Source organism: Oncorhynchus tshawytscha, linkage group LG28, assembly GCF_018296145.1.
Source record: "Oncorhynchus tshawytscha isolate Ot180627B linkage group LG28, Otsh_v2.0, whole genome shotgun sequence".
NCBI classification, from domain to species: domain Eukaryota; kingdom Metazoa; phylum Chordata; class Actinopteri; order Salmoniformes; family Salmonidae; genus Oncorhynchus; species Oncorhynchus tshawytscha.
In genome coordinates this window covers 14,001,164-14,019,997 of record NC_056456.1, presented here as the reverse complement: position 1 = coordinate 14,019,997, position 18,834 = coordinate 14,001,164, and the positions used below count along the sequence as shown (strand labels likewise).

The window sequence follows — 18,834 nt, the reverse complement described above, 5'->3', positions numbered from 1 at the left end:
AAGGATACACAAATGAGCGTTAACCTAATGTCATGATCATAAACAGCATGTAGAGAAAGATGGCCCCAGTAGGCTGCTAATTGGTTGTAAGTAGGAAATGGATATAATGTCCCTTGTTCACAACACCAGTATGTTTGATCATCCAGAGAAGATGTGTGGCTGCTGCTCTCCAGCAAAACTACAACTAAGGCTAAACAAACAAGCATGTCATTCCCAAAACACCTCAAAATGTCAACATTTTCAAGCAAATGTATCATACTTCAATGTTTTTAATTGTACTTTGTTTTGGCATGAATCTGCTTCCACTGTTTACGTCCAACTCACAAGAAAGACATGCTTGTTAAGTCTGTTGCTTCCGCCGCATTAAAAGGAGACTTGCAATGTTGCAGTCAGGAAATAACGGAGTAGGCCTATGCAGGCATGTTTCTAATTATCCATAGGAGGGGCATAGGCCTAAATGCACTATTTATTGAATGTTTATGATCTTACCGCAGCACTCACACACCTCAACATAAAGCGCATCTCTTCTGTTAAAAGTGGTTTCAATATGGATCTTATTTGTGGAAAATCCAGGCAAAATCAAGAAAACAACAGTGACAATGGTGCATGGTTCTGGATCCCTTGGGAAAAAACAAAGATACTATGGTACACCACTGAATACGGAGTCTAGTTCACCACAGTGGAAGAGCAGAGTCAAGCAGTTAGCAGTTCTGCTAACCTCTCTTATTTCTACCCTCTTGTAAAAATCTTCCCCCCTGGGTATGCGCACAGCGCGGTAAAGTTGTTGTTTGTACACTTTAAGCAAGTTTGCAAAAAAAACCGCCTTCGACTCACAAGGAATTGTTGCTTTGGCAAACAGAACAAACCGTAGATCGATGTCAAGCAACCTTATGCTCATTGATACATGCGGGCAGCAGTAGCATTTTAGAACCAAATTATTCTTAATTGTTAGCTTTACCAAATGGTGCAGAAACCCTAGCCCTCCGACAGTGGGAATGTAGTACCCTCTCCCCACAGATCCCTGGCAGAAGCCACTTTCTGGCTACACTTTCATTTTCTATTATTGAAAACATCTTCCCCACACTCACCACTAATAACTAGATAAGGATAAAACTGTTTTCTCTTTGCTATGGAATCTATTACTTTCTCATTCATGTAATCAATGTTACAAAGAGGCTATGACGGCATTATTTTTATGTGCCTTCAAATTCGCCCATCATTCGGATATCATAATTAGAGAGCACACTTTGTATTTTTTTTCAACTGGTTTTGGACTGAGAGAGAAGCCTAAGATGCTTCACGTTTTTCCATATCAATGACCACATGTCCTGGGAGTGAAATCGGTCTTAGGTTTGAGTTTCTTTTCACTGTACTTTTATAACCCATCGGACCACCTACCAACGGGCTCAAATTAAACACAGAACACACACATATATAATTTCCTATAAAATTCCATGACCATGATTTAAATATAAATGGGACTATGGGGGAGTGGGAGACTTCGGGATTGGTGATGTAATTGAGGTTTATAATAACGCTTTCTTTTTCCCTCCAGTCATTTGATTCAAGTCTTGCAGATGTCAAAACATATCGCAGTAGTTTTGATAGTTGCAAGCTTTTATGACTTTACACCAAGACCACAGGTTTGAATGCTGAGCTATTTTCACACACTGCAAGGTCTGGGGTCTTGAGGCCACATCCCTCCACTAACCTAACCAGGCAAACCTCAGTGTCTCCCTCAATGAAAACGTTGTCTCAGGGAAGTAATGGAGAACTCATGTGTATTTAAGGCACAAATGAGAAATAATAACAAATAGATGGGACTTCACAGTGAAACACTGCAACACTAAACAAGACCCTGGCCTTGGGCTGAGGGTGGCCCACCACCCTACCAGCCACCACTTTCAAAATAGCTAGAATAGAAAGATCAGTTCATTACTATTTGCTAATTTTACTACCACACGGTGCAAACCATTTGAAACAGTCATCCCTCCACAGTTCTAATAATAGTTTGGCTAACCACAAGTTTACAGTGGCACATAACACCAGTGTGCTCACATAAGACATGGTTAAAGACAAATCTGGAAGAAAAGCCAAACACCTCAAAAATGTATTCAGTTGCTACTCTTTGAGTTTGAGTCAGCATGCAAGTTAAGGTTTTTTCACAATAGAGGAGACCAAAATGAGCTTTAGCCCATTCCAAATAAAGGGCACACTTTTCTTAGCCAATGTCGTCAACATTACAAAACTAAAAACTATTCATAAAACATAAATGGCCAGTTAACAGCAAAAGTTTCCTCCGCCATTTGGTCGCGTATACTCCCTCTCTGACCTCTAGGTCACCAGACCACTGATTATTACGCACACCTGTCACCATCGTCATGTGCACCAGCGCTTATTGACACTCACCTGGACTCCATCCCCTCCCTGATTACCTGCCCTATTTATGTCACTCCCTTTGGTTCCTTCCCTAGGCGTTATTGTTTCTGTCAGTGCGCTGTGTGTTTTTTTATTATCTTTTAAAATGAGTTTATTTATTAAATGTATTCACTCCCTGAACTTCCTGACTCTCAGTGTACAATGGTACACATTTCTACAGGGTCATCATGAGACTAACTACAGCATAGGCTATACTGTACAGAACATAATGATGTCAAAGTATTTGCCACCTAATAAACAATGTGCACATTAGGTTGAAATTAAGTTCAAATGAAAATGCTCGAAATTATAAAGTAAAAAGAATACTGAATTAATCAAGCACACCAAATAAGGCATTGAAAGCTTTTTCAGGCAGAAAGTACACCCTAGCCGTTCCTCTCTCTTTGAGAGGTAGGTAATATGCATACCCACATTTCAGCTTCAGCTGAGCTATGATTGTGAAGACATGTGTGTCAAGCCCTGATCTGTTTCACCTGTCCTTGTGGTCGTCTCCACCACCTCCAGGTGTCGCTTATTTTTCCCAGTGTATTTATCACTGTGTTTCCTGTCTCTCTGTGCCAGTTTGTCTTGTATGTTTCCAAGTCAACCAGCAGTTTACCCGTTCTCTTGCTTTTTACATTTCCTTTTTTTTTTTTACCCTTGCCTGTTTCTGGACTTTGTACCCGCCTGCCTGACCATTCTGCCTGCCTTGACCATGAGCCTGTACCTCCTGGACTCTGATCTGGTTTTGATCTTTTTGCCTGTCCATGACCATTCTCTTGCCTACCCCTTTGGATTAATAAACATTTGTAGGACTCCAACCATCTGCCTCCTGTGTTTGCATTTGGGTCTCGCCTTGATAGTGTGCAACCTTTCAAAAAGGGGTCAGGATACAGCCACCAGGCTAAGTCGATTCTACTACTCTCTGACAGCGTCACCAGGTATACAGGTTAAGTAGTCATGTCTGATGCACACACCGTGGTTCAATGTAATTTCATTGAAATGATGTGGGGGAATTTTTTTTTGTTTGATGTTAAAATATTTGGGCTGATGTGATAAATAAAAAGCATTACTACCGTATGGGTACACTAATTTATAAGGGCAGGCCGAGCCGATGACCTCATTTCAAGATGGCTGCTACCTACCTTCCGGTTAGCATTGTGAAGCTTAAATTAAATAAACACGTGACTAATAAAATGTGATTTTACCATGTGCAGTGAAATGCTTACTTATGAGTTCCTAACCAACAATGCAGTTATAAGAAATACAGAGAAAAGTAACAAGTAATTAAAGAGCAGCAGTAAAATAACAATAGCGACTATATACAGGGGGGTACAAATAGAGTCAATGTGCGGGGACACCGGTTGAGGTGTCACTCATTCACTCATTCATATATCCTTATGTACATATTCTTTATCCCCTTACACTGTGTATAAGACAGTAGTTTTTTTTTTGGAATTGTTAGTTAGATTACTTGCTCGTTATTACTGCATTGTCGGAACTAGAAGCACAAGCATTTCGCTACACTCGCATTAACATCTGCTAACCATGTGTATGTGACAAATAAAATTTGATTTGATTTGATTTGATTTGATTTAGGTAGGACATCTACTTTGTGCGTGACAAGTCATTTTTTCAACAAATGTTTACAGACATTATTTCACTTATAATTCACTGTATTACAACTCCAGTGGGTCACAAGTGTACATACACTAAGTTGACTGTGCCTTTAAACAGCTTGGAAAATTCCAGAAAATTATGTCATGGCTTCCGATAGGCTAATTGACATCATTTGAGTCAATTGGAGGTGTACCTGTGGATGTATTTCAAGGCCTACCTTCAAGCTCAGTCCCTCTTTGCTTGACATCATGGGAAATTCTAAAGAAATCAGCCACGACCTGGTCTGATGAAACAAAAATAGAACTGTTTGGCCATAATGACCATCGTTATGTTTGGAGGAAAAAGGGGGAGGCTTGCAAGCCGAAGAACACCATCCCAACCGTGAAGCACGAGGGTGGCAGAATCATATTGTGGAGGTGCTTTGCTGCAGGAAGGCTGGTGCACTTCACAAAATAGATAGCATCACGAGGTAGGAAAATTGTGAATATATTGAAGCAACATCTCATGACATCAGTCAGGAAGTTAAAGCTTGGTTGCAAATGGGTCTTCCAAATGGACAATGACCTACTTCCAAAGTTGTGGAAAAATGGCTTAAGTACAACAAAGTCAAGGTATTGGAGTGGCCATCACAAAGCGCTGACCTCAATCCTATAGAACATTTGTGGGCAGAAGTGAAAAAGAGTGTGCGAGCAAAGAGGCCTACAAACCTGACTCAGTTACACCAGCTCTGTCAGGAAGAATGGGCCAAAATTCATCCAACTTATTATGGGAAGCGTGTGGAAGGCTACCCGAAATGTTTGACCCAAGTTTTAAACAATTTAAAGGCAATGCTACCAAATACTAATTGAGTGTATGTAAACTTCTGACCCACTAGGAATGTGATGAAAGAAATAAAAGCTGAAATCATTCTCTCTACTATTATTCGGACATTTCACATTCTTAAAATAAAGTGGTGATCTTAACTGACCTAAAACAGGGAATTTGTACTAAGATTAAATGTCAGGAATTGTGAAAAACTGAGTTTAAATGTATTTGGCTAAGGTGTATGTAAACTTCTGACTTCAACTGTACATGTAGGTAGAGTAAAAGTGACTATGCATAGATGACAACAGAGAGTAGCAGTGGTGAAAAGACTATGCAAATAGTCTGGGTATTTGACTAGCTGTTAAGGAGTCTAATGGCATGGGGGGATAGAAGCTGTTTTTACAAGCCTCTTGGACCTAGACTCGGTGCTCCGGTACCGCTTGCCGTGCGGTAGCAGAGAGGACAGTCTATGACTAGCGTGGCTGGAGTTTTAAACCATTTTTAGGGCATTCCTCTGACACCGCCTGGTATAGAGGTCCTGGATGGCAAGAAGCTTCGGCCCAGTAATGTATTGGGCAGTTCGCACTACCCTCTAATGCCTTGCGGTCGGAGGCCGAGCAGTTGCCATACCAGCTAGTGATGCAACCAGTCAGTATGCTCTCTCTGGTGCCTGCTTTTATTTAACACACACTGAAAGCTGGGACTTCACAGATCATGAGGATATCTTATTTGTCTGCCTGTGACCTACAGTTATTGATCACCAGCCCCGAGAGTCAAAATATTCATATTACACAACGTTTTCACCAAACAGCAAACATATTACAAGGTAAGCTTCAATGATCGGTCTGTGTTTGAGTTATAGCTACATGGGGGGCTTATCAAATGACTCCTTAGGTTGGTAGCAACAAATCTAGCCTGTTATCTGATGACGTATGACTTAATGGCAACGTCGAATGTCTACCAAGTAACTATATCTTTGCGCATAAAAAATATGTTGCCTGCTTACGCGATGTAGATATCCATATCCCCTGTACGTCCCCCGACACCGCCACAATGTTTGAGAGAGGTTGACGATGCAGAACTTTAGTTTGTAATTGTGAACAATAACTTTTATGCACATCCTGTGTGCAAAAACAGTCCAATTACCACATTCAGACACTTTGGAGAGGTTGAAAGGAAACTTGAATGTAGCCTGGATACTCCATAACACCACCACAATGTTTGAGTGAGGTTGATGTGATACAAATTGTGTTTTTTGTACTGAACAAATTGCATTTAGGGATTTCAAATATATAAAAGCACTGGAATTATTTAATTTACAGACATATGCCGCTTTGGAGAGGTTTAGGGACACTTGGAAGCGTCCTGTAACCACACCTGACACCACTTACTACAACATTTGTCCATTTCTAGTTGTTAGGTCTATTAATCCCATTTTTTTCTGATATTGCTCACAATGTTGTGGAAGCCATCTGATGTCTTTCCTGCTCTAGTCATCAGTAATTCAAATAAAAGAACAGAGTGTGCTTGATCTTGTGTATTCTGGCCTACGTAACTCCGAACTATCTTCTGCTAATTTCCTCATAATCTCCCAGATGTCTTCTTTCCAAATATACCATGTCAGAATCATGTAATTACACAGGAGTAGCACCTACTTTTGGGTATGTATATTTAGGCGGAAATCTACATTTTGCCACTACATTTAAGAGGTTATTAATTAGAACTTAAGACTCCATGGATTGAGGAGGAATTTAAAAACGTTATGGTTGATAGAGATTGGGCAAAAGGAGGTTCTAATAAGTCTGGCTGGACATCTGACTGGCTGACTGACTGCAAATAAAAAAATTGTGACTAAACTCAACAAAAAGAAGAAAAACTTATGAAGCCAAGATCAATGATACACTATACAGTATATACAAAAGTATGTGGACACCCCTTCAAATGAATGGATTCTGGTTATTTCAGCCACACCCGTATAAAATCGAGCACAGCCATGCAATCTCCATAGACAAACATTGGCAGAATAATGGCCTTACTGAAGAGCTCAATGACTTTTGAAGTGGCATCGTCATAGGATGCCACCTTTCCAACAAGTTTGTCAAATGTCTGCCCTGCTAGAGCTGCCCCGGTCAACTGTAAGTGATGTTATTGTGAAGTGAAAACATCTAAGAGCAACAACGGCTCAGCCTTGAATGCCACACAAGCTCACAGAACGGGTTCCTAACTGCCTCTGGATACAACGTCAGCATAAGAACTGTTCGTCGGGAGCTTCATGAAATGGGTATCTATGGCCGATTACTTCATTGGCAAAATGGGAAAACCTAGGCAGGAAATGCCAATAATGAACAGTGAGCCATCCTAATTCATGCATAGAAAAAACTAACAATGAAAAAAGTGCATTGTAAGTTAGTGTGGGAGAGGTGGGAAAATGATTGTTATCGATCAATAATGGCAAACCTCCTGGCAATGACAACTTAGATGGATAGCTACTGAGGAAGGTAGCTGACTTTATAGCCACTCCTATCTGTCATATATTTAGTCTGAGCCTAGAGGAATGTCTTTGTCCTCAGGCCTGGAGGGAAGCCAAAGTCATTCCACTGCCTAAGAGTGATAAAGCAACCTTTACTGGTTCTAACAGTAGACCTGCCAGCTCTTAGCAAACTGTTGGAAACAATTATGTTTGACCAAATACAATACTACTTCTCTGTAACAAATTAACAATTTCAGCAAGCTTATATAGAAGGGCACTCAACATGTACTGCACTGACAAACGACTGATGATTGGTTCAAATGCATTCATAATAAGAAGATTGTGGGAGCTGTACTGTTAGATTTCAGAGCAGCCTTTGATATTATTGACAATAACCTGTTAAGAAAACATATGTATTAATGGCTTTTCAACCTCAGCTCTGAATCCATGATATGGCAATCTAATAGAACTCAGAGGTTGTTTTTTAATGGAAGCTTCTCTAATGTCAAAGATTTAAACTATGTTGTACCGCATGGCAGCTCTTTAGGCCCTCTGTTTTCTATTTTTACCAATGACCCGCCACTGGCATTAAACAAAGCATGTGTGTCCGTGTATGCTGATAATTCAACCACATACACATCAGCAACCACAGCTAATGAATTCACTGAAGCCCTTAAATAGTTGCAGTCTGTTTTGGAATGGGTGGCCAGTAATAAACTGGTCCTGAACATCTCTACAACTAAGAGCATTGTATTTGGTAAAACTCATGCCCTAAATTCTAGACCTTAGCTGAATCTGGTAATGAATGGTATGGCTGTTGAACAAGTTGAGGAGACTAAATTACTTGGTTTTACCTTAGATCGTAAACTGTCATGGTCAAAACATATAGATTCAATGGTTGTAAAGATGGGCAGAGGTCTGTCCATAATAAAGAGATGCTCTGCTTTTTTGACACCCCACGCCACAAAGCAAATCCTGCAGGCTCTAGTTTTATCTTATTTTATTGTCCAGTCATATGGTCAAGTGCTGCAAAAAAGACCTAGTTAAGCTGTAGCTGGCCCAGAACAGAGCGGCAAGTCTTGCTCTGCATTGTAAATCAGAGGGGTAATATTAATACTATGCATGCCAGTCTCTCTTGGCTAAGAGTTGAGGAAAGACTGACTAACATCCGAACATCAAACCTACAGGACAGGTACAGGATGGCAACAACAACTGCCCAAGTTACACCAAAAACACACAATCCCTCCATCAGTGCTCAGACTGTCCGCAATAGGCTGAGAAAGGATGGACTGAGGGCTTGTAGGCCTGTTGTAAGGCAGGGCCTCACCAGACATCACCGGCAACAACGTCGTCTATGGGCACAAACCCACCATCACAGGACCAGACAGGACTGGCAAAAAGTGCTCTTCACTGACGAGTCGCGGTTTTGTCTCACCAGGAGTGATGGTCGGATTCGTGTTTATCGTCGTTACACCGAGGCCTGTACTGTGGAGCGGGATCGATTTGGTGGTGGACGGTCTGTCATGGTCTGGGGCGGTGTGTCACAGCATCATTGGACTAAGCTTGTTGTCATTGCAGGCAATCTCAACGCTGTGCGTTACAGGGAAGGGACATTCCCCCCCAAAATGTCCGGAAACTTGCAGGTGCCTTGGTGGAAGAGTGGGGTAACATCTCACAGTAAGAACTGGCAAATCTGGTGCAGTCCATGAGAAGGAGATGCACTGCAGTACTTAATGCAGCTGGTGGCCACACCAGATACTGACTACTACTGATTACTTTTGATTTTGACCCCCCCTTTGATCAGGGACACATTATTCCATGTCTGTGGAACTTGTTCAGTTGTCTCAGTTGTTGAATCTTGTTATGTTCATACAAATATTTACACATGTTAAGTTTACTGAAAATAAACACAGTTGACAGTGAGAGGAGGTACATTTTTTGCTGAGAATAGAAACAAGTTATATTTTAGCACCTGGCTACACAGATGCTTGTTGATGCGCGCGAGCAATGTGGGTGCAATGATTGAATAACATGTATGTGTACATTTATTTTGCAACACGAGTGGTGTGTTCAGCATATCAGAAACATTAATGTGTTGGAAATTCCAAATTGTTTGCATAGCCAACTTACACACAGCATTTACACACTTACCCCACCAGGTATGCCACCAGGGTTATTTTTACAGTCCCCAGATCCAGAACAGATTCAAGGAAACATACAGTACTATATAGAGCCATGAGTGCATGCAACTGCCTTTCATCTTATATAGTGCAAGTGAACAGCAAACCTGGTTTCAAAAACCAAATAAAGAAACCTCACGGCACAACGCCTCTCCCCCATGTGACCTACTTGTTGTGTGTATGTATTATCACCTCTACAGGATTGGTGGGTCCCCTGCGGGAGGGTTGCGCTAACGTAGTCTAATGCGATTAACATGAGGTTGTAAGTAACAAGACAATTTCCCAGGACACAGACATATCTGATATTGGCAGAAAGCTTAAATTATTGTTCATCTAACTGCACTGTCCAATTTACAGTAGCTATAACAGTGAAATAATACCATGCTATTGTTTGAGGAGATTGCACAGTTATGAACTTGAAAAGTTATTAATAAACCAATTAGGCACATTTGGGCAGTCTTGATACAAACATTTTAACAGAAACGCAATGTTTCATTGGATCAGTCCAAAATTTTGCACATACACTGATGCCATCTAGTGACCAAAATCTAAATTGCACCTGGGCTGGAATAATAAATTATGGCCTTTCTCTTGCATTTTAAAGATGGTACAAAAAAAAAGTTTTTTATTTTACCAGATATCTTTTACCAGATCTAATGTGTTATATTCTCATACATTAATTTAACATTTACACAAACGTCAGTGTTTCCTTTCAAATGGTATCAAGAATGTGCATATCCTTACTTCAGGTCCTGAGCTACAGGCAGTTAGATTTGGATAAATCATTTTAGGTGAAAATTGAAAGGAAAAAAAGGGTCCGATCCTTAAGAGGTTTTTAAAGACAATTATTTCAATTTGTGATTTGCGTTTCTGTCCATTTCACAAATGGACGAATTTAAAAAGAAACCGACCAAAACTGGAGGTAAGATTCTCTATGGTAATAAAATATTAGGTCGACTTAACACATACTCCATTTAAAATGTAAAATACTCTCCCAAATGATGAAGGAGGAAGCTGTTGAAGGATGAAATCTACCCTGGAATTGTACCCCCCAGCTACCTGGAAAAAATAATAACGCCTCATACGACAGTGACACGCAAGACATGTCAAGCTGCATTAGGGCTGATGGTGGTCAGAGGTGGTAAGGAGGCTCATCTTAGACAGCTCTAATGTGGCTCCAAGTGCTCTGCTTAGTGTTAGTGTCTGGGATCATTCTGATCAATACACTTTGAGGAACCACAGGCATGCTTTACCCTTTCCCTGTTAAACACTGAAACCATATCGTACCGACACGTCTTTTGATGATTGATGATGATTGATGATCTTAAAAAAAAAGATGTTCTTTTAAGTTCTATTTCAAGTTAAGCCTGAAAGCTGTGAACATTTGCAGAATCTGTGCACATTTGGGGAATATTGTGAGAGATAATATAACTACTGGGAATCTATCAACCATTTGTATTTCTTAGTTCTACAGTACAATACAAATTTGTATTTGTATTGTATCATTTACGAGAAAGAATGTGTCTGTTTCCAACACAGAAAGAACACAAGACCACAATGAACCAGGGTTAAAGAGAAAATAATATGACTGTCTGGATATGGAATCAAAAACCTCTTTAGAATAATCAAACTGAAAAAATATATACTGACCACAGACACGGAAAATCTGGTGTCTGCCTGAAAGTGACGGTCATTCGCACAACCACAAGTAAACAAATACAGACTGGATCAGCTTCTCTCAAAAATCCCCCGACCACCCTAACCATACAGGAAGAAATAGAATAAAATGTTCCACTCTTAATTTCAAACTATAGTCCAGCCATGGTACTATACGTAATTGTCCTGAATGAATGCTCCATATTAAAGCTACAATCTGGGATTGGATCAATGCCATCAACATTCACACTAATTTGACTAATATGATTCAAATAGTGACAAAGGAAACCATTTTCTCCACAAGATAATTCATTATCTTGTGACAGGCTCTAAAAAATAAACTTCCATTTTCCGACGTTCTGTCAGTCAAATCATTATTCCTACAGAATGCCTGTTTTGAGTTCTGACTCGCTCAATAATCTATACATCTCAGCCTCTTAGTCGACTGTTTCCTCTGCTCTGTGTGTGATTTTTCTGCTGAGACAACACACAGTAGTAGACAAAATAATGCTTATACTTATGATATGCCCTCAGGTGTCAATGTGACATAACTACATTCATGCCTGGTTAACAGAGCATGCAGAGCAGGCAGTGAACCAACAGAGATTTAATTTAACTGTGCAGAGAGCCACATACAGTATGTCATTTATCCAATATCAACATGACAGGACCATTTTCATGTCAATAAAAAAAAGGGGTAGGCTGACACATCAGGTTTAAAGAACTTTTATCTGATAAAAAGTACATTTAAAAATCCATTTAAAACTCACCACCAGGCTTGTGTTTGTTCCTGATGGCTACCTCACACTTCCGTTTGGCTTTGAACAACAGGCCGATCTGTTCCTCTTTGGTGAGCACATCATCTGCCTCTACCTGCATAAAAAAAGGACAATGACACTGAGTTAGTACACTGAGGAGCAACCTTTTTTCCATAAACACAATGGAAAAGTTTAATAAACATCAGATGGCAGAGCAGGAATGCTTTGTTGTGAAACCACATTTAATTTCCCATATCAATAAGCATTTTATGCTAGGTTGACAGCATTATTTTATGCGAGGTTGACAGCATTATTTTATGCGAGGTTGACAGCATTATTTTATGCGAGGTTGACCCAAACAGTTTGTAACAAACATCAGATAGCAGAGCGGGAGGTTGTGTACACTCACACACACACCACACTCATACTGTAAACAAACAACAAGCCTAGCCAACAGCAGTAGGGGGTAGACTTGTAGCATGTGTAATGTGTACATAGATGCAATACAACCCGAGTATCAAAACCCCATCCCTCATTGTCCCAGTCTAACAGTTTCCTAAAGCACAAAAAAAGCATTTTCTTTCACAGTACAATTAAGATGAACCAAATAAGAGGCATTTGGCCAACTGTGAGTCACGGTGGTTTAGGTAAACGTATAGTCAGTTACAGATTTTTTATTCCTGTCTTAACTGCCCATGAAGGCAAGGGGTTATCAAAGACCTTGCGGTTTCTGTTTCTTGTCTAAACAGTATCAGTTTCGCTCTTTGTTTATAGTCCCAGCTGGTACTCCTGTGATTTTAGTCACTCTGTGGCTGGTGTACCATTTAAGCACTAATCAGATATGACTTTTTCCTCTTACATCTCACAACATTTGCTCAACTTTCAAACCGTGCTGGAGACAGAGCCATAATATCCCAGGTGGGGTTTCCCATTCAATGAAATGTCTGCATTTTAAAGATTACTACACTGACTACCCATACATCCAACCCTTACACACAAACACACACAAAGGCATTTCAATTATACTGTATACTATTTATTCTACTGCGCGACCAATTCACTACCCACTATATACATACAGTCAAATTAGATCATTATTTTGTAAATACAGTCCATTATTACATCATACTACCTCTATTACTTGTTATTTTTTACTTGATTATTTTATTCTTATCAATAGCTAGGTTTCCATCCAATTTGCGACAGATTTTGATGCAAATACTCTCGAATCCGGATAAAGAAAATATGCAGGTTTTCCCACCAGTGGTGTGTTTCCACCAAATGGACTTTTTGCTAATAACAATCAGTGTGTGATGAAATGTAATTGAAAAATGTTATTTTTCGCTCAAGTTTTCATGTACCGAACAAAAATCAAGTTCAATACGTTTCCATCGCATTTTCAACTCCACGGATAGTATTGTCACAAAAACGGTTGTGTTAAGTGAATGTGCCTATTCTGGTCTTGACACATGCTCTCTAGCTAACAGCTCGCAGATACAGTGCTGGTAGACTGTACGGGTATAGTATACATGATGAGATTATGATGGATAATAGCGAGAACATTTTTATTTGTCAAATGGCTGTCAAGCATCGATCATCATGTCGATATCTTTTTAGAAAGGGGCATCAAGATCACAGTGCACTTTCACCACCCTGTGAAGTTTATCATAACTTATATCATCTGTACCCTACTAAACTGCATAGTTTCCAGAGTCGTACTGGGAGGACCACACACCATATCGTGTTACTCCAAATTTACTTTGATATGATGGTGATTATATCAATATTTGCGCATAAATGCGTTTCCGCCGCCATTTCTCACATAATTAATTTTAGACACAAAAAGATCCCACCATCGGCAATTATAAAATTGTACCAAACCTTCCTGTTTCCATCACACCTATCGTAAAAAAAAACTAAACATGTTTTATACGGTATGACTTTACACGCAGAAAAACTGTGCATGGAAATGTGGCTATTGATATTGATCAATGTACTACATTGTTGAGGGAGCTAGCACATAAGCATTTCACGGCACCTTTTACACCTGCTGTAAAATGTGTGTGTGATGAATAATTAGATTTAATAGGTGCCTTTGGCAGAACGCTGAGTGCTGGGATCGGAACGCATCGGCAACACATATTGTTCTATTGATTTTGACAAGTGTCATCTTTGGCATTCGTGACAATACATTTCATATGCTTGCTTCCCAGCAGGCATCTTTCCAACTGTTTGAAAACGTATGGTTGAAAATCCCGTATAATTTAAACGAGTGGCACATAACGCACACAACTACATTTCTTATCACTGTATATATTTTTACTGTAAGTGCAGGAAGAACAGTCTAACTGAGCCAAAGTGGTGTGATAATGTCAAAAGTTTAAAAAATTTTTTTTAAAAGTTGACCCTAGAATCAAGGCCAAAATGGCTCTCTAAACACATTTCCACCCACATTCTTTATGCTAGTCATACGAGTCATACCATCGTATGCGAGTTCTAAACATTTTTTTTTATGCAAGTCATACAATTTTATAAAATGCCGACAAATAATGTGTTCGTCCGTCATGGTGGGATCTTTTTGTGTGAGTGAAATTAATTATGCTAGAAATAGCGCAAAAATTTAAATAATAAATCACATGTTATTGGTCACATACACATGTTTAGCGGATGATATTGTGGGTGTAGAACAATGGTTTGTGTTTCGAGCTCCAACAGTGCAGTAATATCTAACAATTCACAACAATACACACAAACCTAAAAGTAAAAGAACGGAATTAAGGAATGTATAAATATTAGGATGCGCAATGTCGGAGTGGCATAGACTAAAATACAGTAGAATACAGTATATACATATGATATGTGTAAAGCAAAACATATGCACACATTATTCAAGTGAATAGTGTTCCATTATGAAAGATTATATCGAAGTAAACTTGGAGTCACGCAATGATGGTCCTTCCACTACGACTCAGGAAACCATGCAGTTTATTAAACTACAGATTAAATAAATTATGATGAGCATCACAGAGTGGTGAAAATGCATGATGATCTTGATGCTAAATATCAATGGTCTTATTCTGGTGACATGATGATCAATGCTTGACTGCCGTTTAACAAACAAAAATAATTCTCACTGTTAGCCATACAATTCTCATCATGGAGACTGGCCTACCCGCACAATTTACCTGCATTGTATCTGCGAGTTAATGGCTAGAGAGCACGTGCCAAGACCAGAGTAGGCCCATTTGCTATTTAACGCAACAGTTTTTGTGGCAAAATTATCGGTGGAGTTGAAAATTCGATGGGAACACATTGAACTTTAGAAGTGTATTCGGTACATGAAAACATACACAGAACTTACACAGCTTTTTAATCTTTGAACTTATATGGTGATTGTCTTCTAAACTTTCATAGTATTACCATGACTACTGGCAAAACAGTTCATCTTTCAGTCACCCACGTGTGTATAACCAATGAGGAGATGGCACGTGGGTACCTGCTTCTATAAACCAATGAGGAGATGGGAGAGGCAGGACTTTCAGCGGGATCTGCGTCACAAATAGAAAGGAGTTCGATTTTAGCCCTTGGCATCGCAGACGCTCGTTGACGCGCACGAGCAGTGTGGGTGCAATAATTGAACAACATGGATTTCTAAATTTATTTTGCGACACTCACGCACTGACGTGTCTGGTCTGGTCAGCATGTTATGCAAAAAAAAAATAATGCAAATTTGTGTGTGCATTACATCACCACATGCAGATATTTATCCGCATCAAGTTTGTTTGGAAATTTGCATATTTACATCAGAATTTGTTGCCAAGTGGATGGAAACCTAGCTACTGTGACTAAAGAAGTGATAAAACCCTCATCCCTCAGCCAGTGTCAGAATCTCAGCATGTGGTACTGTATGTCAGCGTAGGGACCTTCAGATATGGATATATATACCCCATAAAAGCTGGCATGCTCCAATGTGCCACCAAGTTGACGCAAAGGAGACATTTGACTTAATGTAGGCCTACTCCCAAGAGAAAGTGAACTTGAGTATTAGTTAAAAAGAAAAATAGGTATCAGAGTAGTCTATAATGCCTACTCCGGTTGTCTGTATATCTAGACAACATATTGTGACTTCAATCTACATTTAAATCATTAGGGAAATAAGATGTGAGTTTTGTCTCTGAAGCCATGTGATTCAGGGGATATAATATTACATGACAAATACCAGGCCCTCTGCACTGCAACACTTGAAACCCTAATGCTTGATCCATCAATATTTTCACTAGTTTAAGGCTTGAAATAAGGATGTCCATTTTGAGAGCTGAATGGGGTATAGAGGAAAGAGGACATTTATGGCCTAGGACGGTAAACAACCACAGATGGAACAACATTTCACCACACAGCGACAAGGATAGATACAACCTGTTTACTGTACTGGCTATGCCAATATAGAATATTCCACAGGTCTATTCCAAAGAAGCGAAGATCTTTTTCACATCTAATTCACTGCTGACTTATGTTGCTTTATGCAAGGGTAATGCCAGTGACAGGCCAGAAAAACAACTAAACTGAGCTTGCTGACGTCAGCCCTTGAAAAGACTGGTGTCTTCATCATCTTCGTTCCAAATCTAAAGATGGCATATTCAGAAAATAATTAAGTTTGACATTAAGTAGCCATCGGAGGTCTTTAAAGAAACTATGCACAAGGAAGTTGAAGAACAAAGATCTTAAACATAACTGTATAGACCATTTTTACTTTGCAATTTGATTCTGCAGGTAAGAGAGAGGGCAGTGTTTAACCTTAGTTTCATGCAATGTGTTTTTAAGGCTTCCTGGAAGAAAACAGCTTTTTTAATCTAAATATATATATATATATATATATTTTTTAATCTAAATCTGCCCCTGAACTACAAATGACAGTTTGATAAATACCTTCAAGCCAGGATTTGACGGGGATTTGTCACCTTTAAAATGTTATCTCTATATAATGGATAAATAAAGCTATATTCTACTGTAAACCTTGACCTTTCTGGTATGGCTTAGTTTTGTGACCCTGTTGCATGGAAGAGTAATTGGGGTTACATTTGGGGCTGTGTGTTAAGACAGAAATAAGGTCAAAGAGAATGAGAAGCCCCCCCAGGTATAATGGAATTGTCCGCAGACTCCAGACAATATCTTACAAGAAGACAGCGCAGCCTACTTGGTAAAGAAGAAATAATCCCTCTTTATAATGTCAAGATATCATGACATATCAATTCAGATTAGAGCCATCCTTTAGAGGAGTATCCTGGGTAATAAGCCTGTGCCTTACGATAGTTTTCAAAAACTGTTCCTTCTCCACTGGCCAGGCTCCAAACCACCAAAACAAACATAAGTCTTACAGGGAGAAGCTTTGCACATTCTTATTTATCTGAATTGAATAAAAAAAATACAGTATTCTTTTTGTTAAATATTTTTGACAGAGTGCCAAAAAGAAAATGAGAAAAGTACACACCATATAAATATGAGTTTTCATCATTGGTCCTCATCATTGGTCCTCGAAATACAAACACTACTTGAATGAACAGACTCAAGAAAATGAATTAAATTAAATTTAAATTAAATCTATTTTCAAGGAACTGTGCAGACCAATATTGAGTTTGCTGCATATAGACTGAAGGGACAAGACCATTGAAACAATCAGTGTCGTACCACTATGGCTATTGCCTGTTGATGAATATACAGTACAATTGGATCCACTCTTGCTTTATTAAGTTTATAGACTAAATAAAATTGCATCCATTTACTGCTCACTCAAAGTTGTCGTCAATTCTGTTTGAGTAACACGAGAGAATAGATTTGGTTTCTGTTGAAATACTGCAGAAAATATTGATTATTTTTGTTTTGTTGCAAATGCACATATACAGTGTATTCGGAAAGTATTCAGACCCCTTTACTTTTTCCAAAATTTGTTACGTTACAGCCTTGTTCTAAAATGTATTAAATAGTTTTTCCCCCCCTCAATCTACACACAATACCCAATAATGACAAAGCAAAAACAGTTTAGAATTTTTTTGCAAATGTATTAAAAATAAAAAAATGGAAATATCAAATTTACATACAAGTATTCAGACCTCTTGCTATGAGACTCAAAATTGAGCTCAGGTGCATCCTGTTTCCATTGATCATCCTTGAGATGTTTCTACAACTTGGAGTCCAACTGTGGTAAATTCAATTGCATGGACATGATTTGGAAAGGCACACACCTGTCTATATAAGGTCCCACAGTTAGTGCATATCAGAGCAAAAACCAAGCCATGAGGTAGAAGTAATTGTCTGTAGAGCTCCGAGACAGGATTGTGTCGAGGCACAGATTTGGGGAAGGGTACTAAAGAAATGTCTGCAGCATTGAAGGTCCCCAAGAACAAAATGGCCTCCATCATTCTTAAATGGAAGAAGTTTGGAACCACCAAGTATCTTTCTGGAGTTGGCTGCCAGTCCAAATTGAGCAATCGGGGGAGAAGGGCCTTGGTCAGGGAGGTGACCAAAAACCTGATGATCACTCTGACAGAGCTCCAGCGTTCCTCTGTGGAGATGAGAGAACCTCCCAGAAGGACAACCATCTCTGCAGCACTCCACCAATCAGGCCTTTATGGTAGAGTAGATAGACAGAAGCCACTCTTCAGTAAAAGGAACATGACAGCCCACTTGGAGTTTGCCAAAAGGCACCTAAGAGAAACAAGGAGAAACAAGATTCTCTGGTCTGATGAAACCAAGATTGAACTCATTGGCCAGAATGCCAAGCATCACGTCTGAAGGAAACCTGGCACCATCCCTAAGGGGAAACATGGTGGTGGCAATATCATGCTGCAGGGATGTTTTACAGCTGCAGGGACTGGGAGACTAGTCAGGTTTGAGAGAAAGATGAACTGAGCAATGTACAGAGAGATCCTTG

At 39.5% G+C, this 18,834-nt stretch overlaps 1 protein-coding gene across 1 annotated transcript in view; it reads right to left on the bottom strand.

The window, feature by feature from the left end:
- Positions 1 to 18,834, bottom strand: part of pth1r (parathyroid hormone 1 receptor) — an 86,659-nt gene that overhangs the window by 29,070 nt on the left and 38,755 nt on the right. The window contains exon 2 of the mRNA XM_024391330.2: positions 11,919 to 12,021. Coding sequence (XP_024247098.1) covers positions 11,919 to 12,021 — 103 coding nt within the window. The remainder of the gene's footprint in view (positions 1 to 11,918; positions 12,022 to 18,834) is intronic.